The 14961-nt window shown below is 37.0% G+C and overlaps 1 protein-coding gene across 2 annotated transcripts in view; it reads left to right on the top strand.

The window, feature by feature from the left end:
* The first annotated feature begins 37 nt into the window (after positions 1–37).
* Positions 38–14961, top strand: part of ESF1 (ESF1 nucleolar pre-rRNA processing protein homolog) — a 67143-nt gene continuing 52219 nt past the window's right edge. The window contains exons 1-9 of one of the 2 annotated variants that reach the window (XM_067565288.1): positions 544–694; positions 1572–1632; positions 1788–2494; positions 5116–5402; positions 6364–6477; positions 8796–8896; positions 10149–10301; positions 12347–12461; positions 13664–13805. In XM_067565288.1, coding sequence (XP_067421389.1) covers positions 1822–2494; positions 5116–5402; positions 6364–6477; positions 8796–8896; positions 10149–10301; positions 12347–12461; positions 13664–13805 — 1585 coding nt within the window. In that variant the 5' untranslated portion in view covers positions 544–694; positions 1572–1632; positions 1788–1821. Of the gene's footprint in view, positions 168–543; positions 695–1571; positions 1633–1787; positions 2495–5115; positions 5403–6363; positions 6478–8795; positions 8897–10148; positions 10302–12346; positions 12462–13663; positions 13806–14961 lie in introns of those variants that run through there. The other variant, XM_067565289.1, reaches the window with a different exon arrangement.

The raw sequence follows: 14961 nt of genomic DNA on the forward strand, positions 1-14961 counted from the left end.
CTGCGCGTGTCGCGCTCAGGCTCGGTCGTCCCGCTCCCCAGAAGCGCGGGGTCGGTTGCGGCAGTTGGTCCTGGCTGACGAGGCGCCGTTGTGCCGGGACCGGCCCGTTTAGTTCTGCCCGGGCGCGCGGGGTTGTGGGTAACGGTGTCCGCGAGAGGCGTTGGCAGGTGAGTGCGGTGAAGCCAGCCGCGCTTTTGGTCGGCGCCGCGGACGGAGCCGGCGAGGGGATACGCCCGGCCCCTCCCCGAGTGTGCGCCCATTGGGCCCTCCCCGAGCCCGGCCGCGGAGAAGCTGGGGCAGGATCCGTTCGGGGAAGGCCCGCCTGGGGCACGGCACGGCACGAACCCGCGGCCGGGTCTGCCGGCGTGTGACCGTCTTCACGTGCTTCCGGACCCTGAGGGAGCGGCGTTTCCAGCCGCTGCGGGCCCGGCCCGGCCGCGGCGCGGCCCTGTTGGCCGGCTGGGAGCGGGCAAAGCTCCGGCCGGGCTCAGACCAGCGCTTTGGTTAAACTCGCCCGCGAGGATCGAAGCGACGCGCTCGCCGCGCCCTGATGCTGCGCTTGCTGAAGTCCCGCTGCCCTCGGCGGGTTTCCCAGCCCGGTTTTCAGACGTGCCGGGGAGTCAGGGTCTGACTGACGAGAGCAAGGAGCGGGGACCCGGGCTGCCCTAGTGAGCGCGGGGAGGAGGCGGGTGAGGTCAGCTCATATCTCCCATTGGACCAACTTCTGTTGGCGAGAGGCGAGAGTCGAGCTTTGGCTCTACGCAGAGACCGGGACAAGAGCTGTGCGAAGCTCCACAGCTTGTCTCGCACCAGCAGAAGTTGGCCCACTAAAAGATATGCCCTCACCCGCCTGGTCTCGCTAATGTCCTGGGACCAACACACCTGCAGAAACGCTGCACAATAGCAGGAGCATGCAGCTGTTCAATTAGAGCTGAGCTTGTTTGTGGTTCTAGCTTTCCTAAAAGTCACTTTCCTACCCTGTGTGTGGGAGTCCCAGCGTACTTTGCAGCCGCTGGTGAGTCTAGGAGAAAGAGTGGCTACTATAGCTGGTGCAGTTCTTTTCTCAAGTCTTCATTCATTTGTTAGGGAAACATTTTAATACCAGTGCCTCACTTATCATATTTGATTAATCATTGTGGTCATTCTCCTTGCAATCAGAGTGAGCTGTAAGGGGAGCAAATTATATAGAGGGAAGCTGGTGAAAGAGAACAGTATAAATTCTTAATTTTAAAACTAGATATTTACTGTACTGCAGAATAGTTACTTCAAGGAGTGCTCCCATTCTAATTACAGGACATATCTTGGCAAAGTCAATTAAGCAGAATAGCACTTATTTACTTCAACATTCTTACTGTACACACACGTTATCAGCACATTTTAAAAAGAAAATAAGCAATTTACTTAGCATATGTAAAAAAAAAGACTATAGCATTCTCCACACCTCTAAAAATAATAAATTTAAACCTAAACAATAAGAAAACAGGGAAATATTATTACAAAGCATAAAATCTAGTATGGTGACTTGAACAGACATAAAACCTGAAACTACTTTTAACTTTCTTTTTAAATAGGAAGTTTCTCCTCTCCTGCAGCCTTGCTTCTTTTCTTCCTGCCATTCAAAAAAATATATAGGTCAGTAAACATGCTCCATTAGTTTTAACACAACACTTGTATAACTTATTTTAGTAATAACCATTAAAGTAGGTTTTTATTTTGTTAACATTTATATTAAGCACTGTATTAAAAAACATATGGCTTACTGATCTGTATGTATTTTAACATTTTAGGTTTATCAAGTTCTGATCCAAAATTGTCAAAAAAATGGCATCCAAGAAGGAATTGACTAGCGATCAGCGGTTTAGCCGTGTTACAAAGGACCCTAGATTTTGGGAAATGCCAGAAAAAGACCGCAAAATCAAGATTGACAAAAGATTTCGGGCTATGTTTCATGACAAAAAGTTTAAGTTGAAATATACTATTGATAAAAGAGGCCGCCCTTTGAACCACAGCTCTACAGAGGATCTCAAACGTTTTTATGACCTTTCGGATTCAGACTCTGATCTTTCAGAAGTTGACACCCAAGTATTTGCTGGAAAGAAAATGAAGAAAAAAAAGTCAAATTCTAAAGGAGGAGTAGACTCTGGAAAACTGCCTGACAAACCTATTGAAGGGGAAAACAAACTAGTTAATCAGAAAATGGGCCACAAATGTGCATCTGCATCAAAATCTGAGGACTCCCAGAATGGACAGAAAAGTGTCACTAGGATTAACAGTTTACGTAGCTCAAAGTTGAGAAAGGACTGTAAGAAAATTAATATAGAAATTGATCCTACACAGGATGATAAAGGACTTGGATGGAAAGGGAATAACAAACAAACTGTGGTGAGCTCAGATTCATCTCTAAGTGAACAAGAGACTTCAAAAGCAAGTAGTACTAAATCAGTCAAGGTTCCCAAAACCAAGTATTCTTTAGAAGAAAAGAAAACTGAATCAGGTTTGTTAAATTTAAGGAAAGTGTTTTGTTTTGTTTTAAAAAAAAAAAGTACGTATTAGTCTTTTGTAAAATCAGACAAGGTGCTGAGGTAATAACTCTTATTGGATGGACCAACTTGCAAGATCAGTCATTTAAACAACTGATCTAGCCTTTTCTGCTTTTAAATGACAGTTCTGTATGTGCAGTTTCATCTTATTGGGAGTGACTAATTTTTAAATAAGACCAGTGGTAAAGCTGTTTCACATTTGTTAGGACAGTTTGAAAGAATATAATGGTAAAAGCATCTGTCAGTACATTTACTAAAGGAATTAGGAAGAAACTTAAGGCCTGATCCTGCAAACAAAAATTGCTTTAGTGTGTGGGCAACTTTAATCAGTGTTCCTAAGTGTTCACAGTATTAGGCCCTTACTTTGGGAAGAATGCTATTTCAAAAGAGAACTGGTACAGATTATTAATTCATTGCACTAAGATAGGGGGCAAAGTATACTTTTAAAAAATATAGGACAGAAAATGCATGTTTCTAGAATATACTTGGAATTGTCAGAATTATTTTAATTGCTGCAATCTTATTTCAAAACTTGAAATTGATGGTGCAGTTTTGGTGTAATGTCTGTGTTTTGAATGTGTGTGTTCTCTTGTTTAGGATTAAAGCTATCCTGATGAGATTTGAGCAAGGAAAAATTATTTTGGAACAAATTATGTATTGGTACAAAATAAGAAAGTGGTTAAACACGTATTCATTCAAAAGTTTGAGATAGAGGATGTGATGTGCTTTTAAAATTTTTGACAAAAAAAATACTATAATGAAATAATGTTCATAGTGTTACTAGAAAGGGTGAGTAGACAGGACTGTTGATTTTCATGTATTTAAACTTTGAATTATTGTCTTAATGAAGCAGCAATATATTGTAATAGCTCTAAGATTTTATGATTGTCACTATGCTGCATCCTGTAGCCAGGATGCTTCATAGTAGTAGTAGGATAGAATTCTGGCTCTTCTGCTTGAAAAGCACAGATGCCCACCCACCACTTGTGCTAAGGGAGAATCTCCTTTAGAAATACTGGGCATTGGAGACACAGTTCAGAAATTCTGATTCTGTTCAGCTGAGGAAAGGTACAACTACATCTCAGCTAGTGTAGTATAGTATCTCAGAATCCTGTTTTATCATAACTTTATCAGAGGTACCCAGGATTTTGAGCCCCTCTCTACCACCTGCCCTTGTCTATGTCTGCTGTAGATCAGCTCCCAGAATCCACCAGCCTCTGGCAACACAAGCTCTGCCTTCCAGGCCTCTGCAGGCTGCCCTCTTTCTGTACAGGTAGTGATAGCACATACCAAACTCTGAGTCCTCGGGATGTTCCCTTCAATGTCCAGCTCTGAAGGCCTACAGAATTACTAGACCTCTGTTCCCAAAGAAACAGAACACGCCAGCTTCTAAGGCTCAGTCCAGAGCCACTATCTTGCTTAACTCTACAACACTTAAACTTATTCTTGCTTTCACTATATCATAAAAGATTCTAGTAAAAGTGAGTAAGAATAAATGGAAATAAATGGAAATAAATGGTCACATGTAAGTTGTCATGATTCTTTTATTAGAGACTACATTTAATAGGTTAACCTCCTGTCTGAGTTTTGTCTCACCCAAAGTTCTCTTGAGCATTTTCAACCAAGGCTGGCTCAGACCCCATTTTCATGAAGCAAAACTGCTGTCTTTTTACTTCCATAGTAAAAGGTGTCAGGGGTCACCTTTGCCTTCTAGAAAAACCCCTAAATTCATAGCTTTGACTCATACACCAGGTAACACCCCATGTTTTTTTTCTTGTGTGCTCCTTTCTTGTTGATTTCACATTTCCTCCTATGTGAGTATCATGCATTGTGTTAGCTTTCAGTGCTTAATTTACACCTCAACCAAAAGATAAATGTTTCCTTTTTCCTGTCTGGAGGGACTGGTCTAAGGCATGTCACCTCTTAGGTGACCTACTTTTAATTTACATGTTTAAGAATATAAATTTCTGGTGCAGATACAGAGCTCCTTACATAGGACCTGTATGTATGTTTCACAATGAAGTTGATCACTCACTTTAATTCAAGACATTATGTGATATTCTTTGGTGAACGAGAATGTACATACCGGAATCAGGAGATTTCTGTAACCCTTCTGCAGCTCCTTGTCAGTTGGCATAAAGGGGTTCTTGGGTCACAATTTTCCTGTTAATTCATTGTTCAAATTTAATCAATTGTAGTGTTGAAATCCAGTTAACTCTTGCAGTGATCCAGTCTTTTGGGGGTATTCTTTTCCTCCCCCTTTGCTTGATGTAATCTGTTCAGGGGTCTTAAATTTTTATATATCTAATATCTCTCTCTATATTAACATATTTTTTTGAAAAAGAAACAACTATATCTTAATAAAAATTTAGCTGTAACTTCTTGTGACAGGAACCAAGTTATCGTTTTCTCTATAAAGCAATATACACACTTATGGTACTGCATATACATATATAAATAATACTAAATCTGATATTTGCCCTTTTAGTGAATAACACTGCTGCTGCATAAGTAACATCAACAAAAGCCAGTTAGATGAAAATTTCTAAAAATGGACAATATTTTGATTATGCAGAATCGAAAGATGACGGAGAAACAGGAGAGGAAGAGGAGTCGGAAGATGACGGAGAAACAGGAGAGGAAGAGGAGTCGGAAGATGACGGAGAAACAGGAGAGGAAGATAGTGACGATTCAGAAGAAGACGAAAATGACAGTGGGCCTGATTTGGCTAGGGGGAAAGGAAATATTGAAACCAGTTCTGAGGATGAAGAGGAAGATGATTTGTCTGAAATATTTCCAAAGGAGCCAGAGATCGAACATGCCTGGAGAGAGCTGGATACGAATGCTCCTCGTGCAGATGAGGTAACATTTTGGTGATAGCATAGTATACGGAATAGACAAAACAGAAGATAATTCTGGGAGTGGAAAAATTATTATAAAATGACCATAACTGATAGATCAAATGAGCAGAGAGTGACACAGCTTTTGTAGCTGATTGTTTATTAGTTCATAGTTACCCTTCTCTTATGAAACAATTAGACGTAGTTGTCCAAAGGCAGCCTTTCAAGTTTGTTTTGTAATGTTGTCTGTCATCAAATGCAGATAGACATCCCTGGTGCCTTTGCTGCTGATCAGACTGGAAGTCGCCATGCTTTCAGTGATGGTGCTGAAAACAATTTTGTTCCTTCTGTGCTACCAGTTAAACTTTTTTCCAACATTACTTCAGGGGTACCTGTTGCTGTCAACTCTTTTCAGGAAGAGCTCTATTTCCTTTTAGGTCTGCAGAAGTTCTCTGGGAAAGTGAAAACTCAAATTTTAAATTAGAAAAATTAAAAGCATTAGAGCTGTGGGTAAGAAGCAGTCGAAACTGTCTGTAGTTCTGTTGTCTGAAATAGATGAACTCTAGGAAAGTGAAAGATAAAGGCCATCATACAGTACATTGTATGTTTGAAAAATAGTTCCAGAGGGCTAGCCGTGTTAGTCTGTATACAGCATCTGACGAAGTGGGTTGCAGCCCACGAAAGCTTATGCCCACAGAAATTTGTTAATCTTTAAGGTGCCTCAGGACTCTTGTTTTTGAAAAATAGTAACGCCAATTTACTGAACATTTCTGTTTGATCTGTATTCACTGCTTAAGAACCATGGTAGCATCAGTGATATAAAATGATGTTGAAGATGTCATTCTTATAATTTTCCCTAAAGTTCAACACACTCTGTGACTTCATCAAAGAACAGTAACTGGAAAATCAGATGTTTCCTCTCAGCAATCAGTACCCAAAACATTATTACAATTAATATATTTTTGCCGCCTTCTTCAATGTAGGTGACAAGTAGATTGGCAGTTTGCAACATGGACTGGGATAGGCTGAAGGCAAAAGATCTCCTGGCTCTGTTTAACTCTTTCATACCTAAAGGGGGTGTTATATTTTCTGTAAAGGTAAGAACTATTTCCTATTTGAAACTACAAATAAAAGCTTATTTTGATTCCAGAAAGTTGCTTTTCTTTCCTATTCCTCCTGCTGACTTCCTTGCTCCTCTCGCAACTCAACTGATTTGTACTGGACCTTATAAATAACCTAGACTGTAACTCCAAACTCTTCCTTCCATTGCAGGATATATGTGTGGGATGATAGGCTGACACCACTTAATTTTTATATGTGACATTGTTCTCTGTCCTATTCCCATTCAGTTTAGTGGCAACACTCTCATTGACTCTCAGAAGGAGTAGAATCAGACACTACATGCAAAAACAGTGTAAAGTTCTAATGCTTAATTTCCCTTAGTCCATACAGCAGATTGTCTACAATTCTATCCTGTATTATCGGTGGGGCTGGTAGCACCATCTTAAAATCATGGCTGTCCAACATTTCCCATTAGAAGACCCTGTTCTCAATTTTTTGTAACTTCGCCAAGTTTAATTCATTTGAATTGAAATTTTCTATGTTGGGTGTCTGCCTCAGGCTTTTTTTTTTTTTTTTTTTTTTTTTAAATTTAAGCCAAAATGGTTTGGCCCTTTCTGAGAATGAGATTAGGGAAAAATATGTTTTGCCCTTGTTTTTTTTTGTTTTGTTTTGTTTTTTTTAAAATGAAATGGGGGTTCCATGGAAAAAATGGGATTATATAATTAGATGATCACAATGCATATGCATAGGCAACCTTAATTTTGGCATTTTCAACTTTTGAGTACTTGACTTTGCAACATTTTAATGTAGTTTTGTACGTAATATACAGAAACAGAGCAGTATTGTCACTAAATGAATAATTTATTTTACAAAAAAGTTCACATATATGCACTGTAGCTCTAATGTCACATTTTCATAAACTGAAAACCTAGTTCATCTGAAAATGCACAGCCAGAGTGAATGTGCAGTTTTTCTCCAATTCTAGTTATAAATCTCTTATGAGGGAAATAGTGTTTTTTGTCTCAAGCTTTCAATTACAGTTGAATTGATTCCATTTTTTCAAAACACAATTATTCATGTAACATTGTATTGACTAGTCATTCTGTAAAGACATTTTTCAAAACCATGAGATTTATTAAGTTGTCCTGGACCAGAAGATTGATGTTACAAAAATGTGTGAGTGAAATAGCTACACTGTTTAAAGATTGCTGTCATTTGAGCATTTACAATATAAAATCCATGACATTAATTTCTCATGGGAAGTATTTCTCCACATACGAGAGTAGAAGTATGTACAATAGGAGCTTGGGTTTAGAGTGCTGAAAGTTAGGCACTCTGAGCAGGTTTGGTCTTCTGTGTTTTGTTTTGTTTTGTGATAGTGTAAGGGTTGTTTGTTTGTGCTGTTTGTTCAGGGTTTTTGCACTCTCCATCCCAAATGCATTTGATGTTTGCTGCCAAAAACATTGGCAAAGTTGTACTATTATTTACATAATAAATTGAATGAGACGAATTGGGTACTTACTGCAGTCTTGTCTAAATGTCCCATAATCTAAGCACACTTCTGACTTTTTGTTCCTATGTCAGGTAACACAAAAGTACTATAAATGATGGATTGTAGAGAAGTATTTTTCTAATTTTTTTTTAGCTTGATTACTTTGTATACTGTTCCACTGCTTCTGTTGTTTAGTCAGTTTCCTCCCTTTTTCTGAATGGGTCCTTAACACAGCAGAAAAGAAGAGGGGGAAAACAAATATGGCTCCAATCCTATGACCTCAGCTCCATTTTCAGACTCCCTGAATCTGTGTGGAGTCCAACCAATTTCTGTGTAAGGTTCTGTGTGAGGGTATAAGGTTTTGCTTGACTGGGATCAGCTCTCAGGATCAGGGGCTGAGATAGTAAAGCTGATAAAACTGACGGGAATTGAGCCCAAATATAGTAATTGAAACCATTTTATTGTATGTTTATTCTTTTTTGGCAATTGATTCCGAGTTGACTGTGTCACATTAATTATTTCAGTGCTGAACATTTATTCTGTTATCACAACTTAACGGTTTTTTTAATGTATTTGTATATCAATTTAAGTCCCAGTCCTGAATGCACTCATATGAATAAGAGTAAGCACCTGTATGAGTAGTAATATTAAAGTCACTGGGACTACTTGTGTGCTTAATTTTTAAGCAAATGTGTAAGTGTTTGTAGGATTGGATCCTTTAACGTTGTGTTCTCTCGGGGGGGGAGGAGGGGGGAAAGTGATGCGCAGAACTCCTGGCTTGATGATATACTTTTTCTTTTGAATGCTGTACACTGCATCTGTGCAATTGGCTTATAACCATTTTGTTTGGTGTATTTGTAGATTTATCCTTCAGAGTTTGGAAAGAAAAGATTGAAAGAGGAGGAGCTGCAAGGGCCTGTAGAACTACTAAGTCTTCCAGAAGATGCCACAGAGAAAGATTGGTATTAATTTAAACTACAAATGGTAGCTAATAGTGGGCCTAATTCAAGTGTAAATACCTTGCTCTTAATGCGTTTAAAACATTATTATGGAAGTTTTATATTTTAACTTTTTTCAATGCTTCTCCATCTTTCTAGTTTTTCAAAAGGTGTTTTTTAATTGAATCTGGTTCATTATCACATCATATGCTTCAATACATTTGTTGGGACATAAAAGTTAAGGCCCGAATCCTATTAATTGTTCCATGCAGGCAGTGGGACGCCACATGGGTGCAGAGGTTCACCTGCATGGATCAACTTGCAGCATTTGAGTGGAGCTTGCTAAAATTAAATCTATATTTTAACTTTTATATGCTAGATCAAAGTAAGAACTAAAAAGACTGTTTTGGCACATTTCCACCTTGAAGGCTTAGCTTCTAACAGAAAACAGTCTGCATCTCACAGTCATACCTTAGTATTTAATTAAGTGCGCTGCTTTGCTAGCCGCTTAGCAAATACTTAAGAAGTTTGTGTGATGAAGACAGTTTTTACAAAAATAACATAAAAATGAAATGGTTTTTCATACGTTGCGCATGTCTATATCTTGTAGATTGCTATTTGCATAAATAAATCTTAATTTTGAGTAAAAGTTCACTGGAAAATGTAGGGACTTTCACCACTGGTTGGTGATATCCCATACCAATGAATAAAATTATAATTGACTGAGTTATAGAAATGGAAAACTATTAAATTGAAAATACAGAAAGTGCACTTATTTAGGAATTGGAGAATTTTCCCATATTAGGAACTTTAAACTCATATTTAACACTCTTAGGAGTTGTCAGTTTTCTGTTCTGTTTACCATTTTGAAGTAGTTCATGCACAGCATATTTCTCGAAAACTTGCTTCTCAAGCAGGCATAAGGACTTTTTTTTTCCTGCCAAAATTTGTACCTACATTAAAAAAGAGGCATAATCCTATCACATGTTAACTAATCAGTAAGAATACAATTTGTTCACAGATCCCATGACTTTTCAGGACCTCCGTGACTTCTGGGGCAGGGCTGAAGCAGCTGTCAGTCCTGTCACAAAGTCCTACTAAATTTTCCAGTATTTTTTTACTCAAAATTAGAGATCTGATCCTTTAGCAGGGTGAGTCCCATGTGTGGATAATATATGGTTTTAAGAAGTTAAGTTGGGAAGTATTTCTGAAGTTGCAACTTTGTTTCATTGCTGTAACAAAAGTTATTTGGATGTCGTCTTTTTCACTTTTGTAGGATTCATAGGGAAAAACTGAGGGATTATCAATTCAAACGATTGAAATACTTCTATGCAGTGGTAGAATGTGATTCTTCTGAAACAGCCAATAAAATTTATGAGGAGTGTGATGGACTGGAATTTGAAAGTAGCTGTTCTTTTGTAGATCTCAGGTACGGCAAATGGTGTCTTTTAACAAAAATTTAAAGCAAGTGTAAAAATTGGAAGTAAACTGCATTATCAAACTTTTAGCAAAACTGTATAGTACCTTGGAAGTAAAACACGCATTGTGGTTTGTGTCTGACTTGCTGTTCGAAAAAGGAAAGGGGAATTTTACTAGCAGGTGGAAAGCTTGTGAGAAAAAAACCTTCCCTAAAGAGAATATTCTTAAAAAGGGTTCAAGATACAAATATTACTACATCTGCTTTTTCAGTCATCTTCTACAGTCAAGTTAAGCAGTAGGACACTAATAGAAAAACATACTGCTGCTTTCTTATGTTTGCTTCCTTCACCTGAGGCATAAGGTAAAATTGTTCCTTTATTGCAGTTGGTTCAGTGAATGGCAGAGGTATAGCTGCTGTTGTCTTCAGGCCATAGGGCATCATTGTATTCAGGCTTTATCATTCAAAGTCAGAAACCTTGATCACTTCGAACCTCATATTTTAAGAAGGCCGGAAGATGAACCACAGAACTTCTTTATCACCAGACTATTCCTTTGCTTGCACAGAAAAACCTTCTGCTGTAACATTTTCAATAAAAATCATCTGTGTTAATCCCAATTTTGTTGAGGGCTAAAATTGCTTTCCTTGGAAAAGATGTATTACTTCATAATACTGCGTGTTGTATTTCAAAGGAAATGACTTGGACATATAATTTTTGTATTCCTGATAATGAAACTGTCTCATCCTAACTTTTTTTTGTCTTATAGCAGAGGAACCTGTTTAAGAATTCCTAAAGCCTTTCTTTCTCTTCCACTTAACTTATTAAATTAGAAAAGTAGATGTTTTTTGGAACTTTTGTCATCAGGCAGTTGCATTTCAAGGGACATAATTTGAAACCTAGCTGATTTTAAAAAAATGAAGTTAAATAGGTTCAGGCACTACACATAACCATGAGGTCCCCTCGCTAATAGTTATGACTTTACAATCATTTTCCTATTTTTAAACTATCTTTCTCCTTAATGACCTACACAACATGGGAAACAACAAAATTGTCTGTACACCAAGTTCAGTCAGATGCACAAAGTTGGCTAACTGAAAGGGGGAAAAAATTCTCCAGTCTCTGTTTAATTATAAGCGTCTTGTAAAAATGGTACATAAACAATTTTCAGACAGATTTCTGATTAAGATAATATCCCTTTAGGATTTCAAAGCTTCATGTTGACTTCCACTTTATTTTCACCGGTCTTCAAAATTGCTTTTTTTCTTTCCGAATTTGTGACAATAAAAATAATCGAAACTGCTCTAACAGATCTATTCCTAAAGAGCAAATAGGGCTTAGAAAAGTGAGATTTGTTTTTGTAAAGGTGTTTCCCTCTCTTCTCCAAAATGCTGTGGTCAGAATATGAGAATTGGGAAGAAAAGTTGAAAGATTGTCTCCTTAAATGTTATGAGGTATATATTCTGTGTCGTGATCTTGATCTTCAAAGAAACATAGAAGTATGTCCTAATGATCTATTTAGGGTTATTTTAATAAACTCACTCATACCTGATGCTTTTAAGTTGTTCACTTCCATATTTTTTAATCAATCTTGTATGCACATGTGCGGTGCTCCGGACCAAAAAAAGATAAGTATCCTAGGGTTTCTGATGCATCCTATTTGATTTATAATTTACTTATAACTCATGCCTGTTGAAAGCATATCATATCTATATTGACCGTATGCAGAGTACTCTATATTAAAAATTAAGAGTAATTTAACTTCTTAAATTTTAATTCTTTTAAAAAATTAATTTGATTTTTTTCACAATATTTTATAAAATATGGAGGACGTGGAAATCATATGTACAGTGCAAATGGCAGATATTAATGTGTCTGATATGGTTTTTATCCTTTCTCTATAAATCTCTCTTTTCTGGCTTATCCACTTCTTATTCTAGCACATTCTTCTGTATTAATGTGCAATTTTAATTAGAGAGAAGTTGAGCCTATAACTGTTTGTTCTTTTGAAGCATCACGATATGTGTTTGAATAACAACACATCTTTTTTGCCTTTAAGATTTATTCCAGATGATGTTACATTTGATGATGAGCCAAAGGACATAGCCTCAGAAGTGGACGGAGCTGCATATAAACCAAAGTATTTCACATCTGCTGCTATGGGAACATCAAAGGTACTTTAATAGTGTTTTTGTAACCCTTCATAATTTGTTTTAGTGTTGTTTTTCTTGGTTAAAAATATGTAAATAAGGAATTGGTGGCATAGGAGATAGTGGAGAAAGGATCCCTGCATATATCATGATTTTAGAGATGGAGATATTAAATAAATATTGTGTGTGTATGTTACAGAGGCATAGGTTGTGACTCCATAGTTAAGGTTAAATCCTTAAAGTGTGAAACTCAGTCTTATTGTTATAAATGAGGAGTACTGTTTATCATCCCTAAATTTACCCTACTTATGGTTTGAGTACAGAATGAAATTTGAGTATTTAAAAGAAATGTTACCTGGATATTTTAAGACATGTAGCACCACTTGACTGTTTTATCACAAATGATCTTTTTCATGCAATAGCAGATTCCTCAGACTTTCCATATAGCTGAAACTTATTGAAATCTTGGGCATATAGGATACACTATATTAGAACAGTGGTTCTCAACCTTTCTAGACTACTGTACCCCTTTCAGGAGTCTGATTTGTCTTGAGAACCCAAGTTTCACCTCACTTAAAAACTACTTGCTTACAAAATCAGACCTAAAAATACAAAATGTCACAGTACACTATTACTGAAAATTGCTTACTTTCTAATTTTTACCATATAATTATAAAATAAATAAATTAGAATATAAATATTGTACTTACATTTCAGTGTATAGTATATAAAGCAGTATAAACAAGTCATTGTCTGTATGAAATTTTAGTTTGTACTGAATTTGTTAGTGCTTTTTATGTAGCCTGTTGTAAAACTACGTAACTATCTAGATGAGTTGATGTACCCCCGGAAGACCTCTGTGTACCCTCAGGGGTACGTGTACCCCGGTTGAGAACCACGGCATTAAAAGAAACTAAATACTGCATTCAGAATAAATTAGAAGAAAATATGTTGTAATTAAATTATTAATTATTGTTTATATCACTTGATTTTATGGAGATGTTTGGTGGTAGCTCATTAGTTAAGACTGCTCCTCAAATGAGGCATAAAATCCTGTTCCCTGAAAGCCTTTTGAAGTGAAATTTCAGTGGTACCCTTTGACTTTTTTTTTCTTTGTACTTTTTGTTTAACAAAAGAAAACTTGTAATAGGAAGTGTTACAAACTGCACTGTGGCCCTAAACTAAGCTTTAACTTTTACATTGTATATGTTATGTTTTGTCTAAAGGTAGATATCACATGGGATGAGACAGATCATGAAAGAATAACTTCACTACAGAGAAATTTTCAAAAAGATGAACTTCTTGACATGGATTTTCAAGCTTATTTGGCCTCATCTAGTGAAGAGGAGGAAGAGGAAGAAAAACAAGGTACTTATAATTAGTATTCAGTGTTTGCTTAAGTTATGAGCAAAACAATTCAAGGGATACGGTAGGTTTGTAACATACAATTTGTAGATTAGTAATAAACTCCAGATATTTTTAAAATAGGGCTGATTTAAACTTTCTTTTCCTTATGTGATTTATGAGGGACAGTAATTTGTCCATAGTAATGCTTGTATTAATCAGGTGCCATTTATGGAGAGGGATTATATTCCCTCCAAAATTAAAAGTGACTATTAAAGGGCAAAAACTGAGATTGTGCCTTTTTGTTTGTGGTATGTAAAGAAGTCCTGAAAGTTTGTTCTTACGTTCAGCTCTGTTCTACATTAGAAAATTCTGTGGTGATTGGAGAGCTAGTGAAATGTTCACAAAACTAGGGCAAAGGAAATGGAAGCTGTACATTTGAGAGGGGAAACATTTTTAGGTGTACTGTTCAAACCTTTTCTTTGTAACCACCTGGTTAACATCAAAGGCTAGTGAGCATTTGCATAAAGGAAGCCATTGCTTAAAGATTCGATATCCTTAGTCCTTCAATTAAAGTGTGGTGTGAAGCTCATAGTAAACATCCTGAGGTTTCAGGAGGTCTTCCAGCAAATCAGGAAAGAAGAGACTTCTGACATTCCCGATAATAAGGAAACATACACAAAGGCACAAGCCCACCTTTGAGTCTTTTGTAGGTCATCTTTAAGGATGCAATCATGATTTATTATAAAGGCTTATTTTGAATGACCACATAGCTTTGGCTAACAAAATTGATTTGGCCCCACAATTGCCATTTACACTGAGGCTGAAGAGAATTTTATGTAATGTTTGAGGAGAATTAGTCAAATTGCTTTTAGTTAGAAATATTAAAAATTTAGTCTTGAAATTTTGTTTCTACCTTTCATTCTATATCTCTAACTTAAAAGCAGCTTTTTCTTTCTACGCAATTAACTGTTTCTACACAATTAAAACTCCTTCAATTACAGTTCATACATGAGTTAAAGAAATTATTCTATCAATTGTATTATTGTTTGTTGGAATGTAATGGTTATACTTTGTGAGCAGTTTGCCATCTAATAGCTGGTTAAACTTCAGAAAGAGCATATGCTTTCTTTACTGTAGTGTAAAAGATGTTTTCCCTTAAGTCCAGTGGTAGAATATT

Source organism: Emydura macquarii, unplaced genomic scaffold, assembly GCF_026122565.2.
Source record: "Emydura macquarii macquarii isolate MOO-44397 ecotype Brisbane River unplaced genomic scaffold, CSIRO-AGI_Emac_v2 contig_2676, whole genome shotgun sequence".
In the NCBI taxonomy this organism is placed as follows: domain Eukaryota; kingdom Metazoa; phylum Chordata; order Testudines; family Chelidae; genus Emydura; species Emydura macquarii.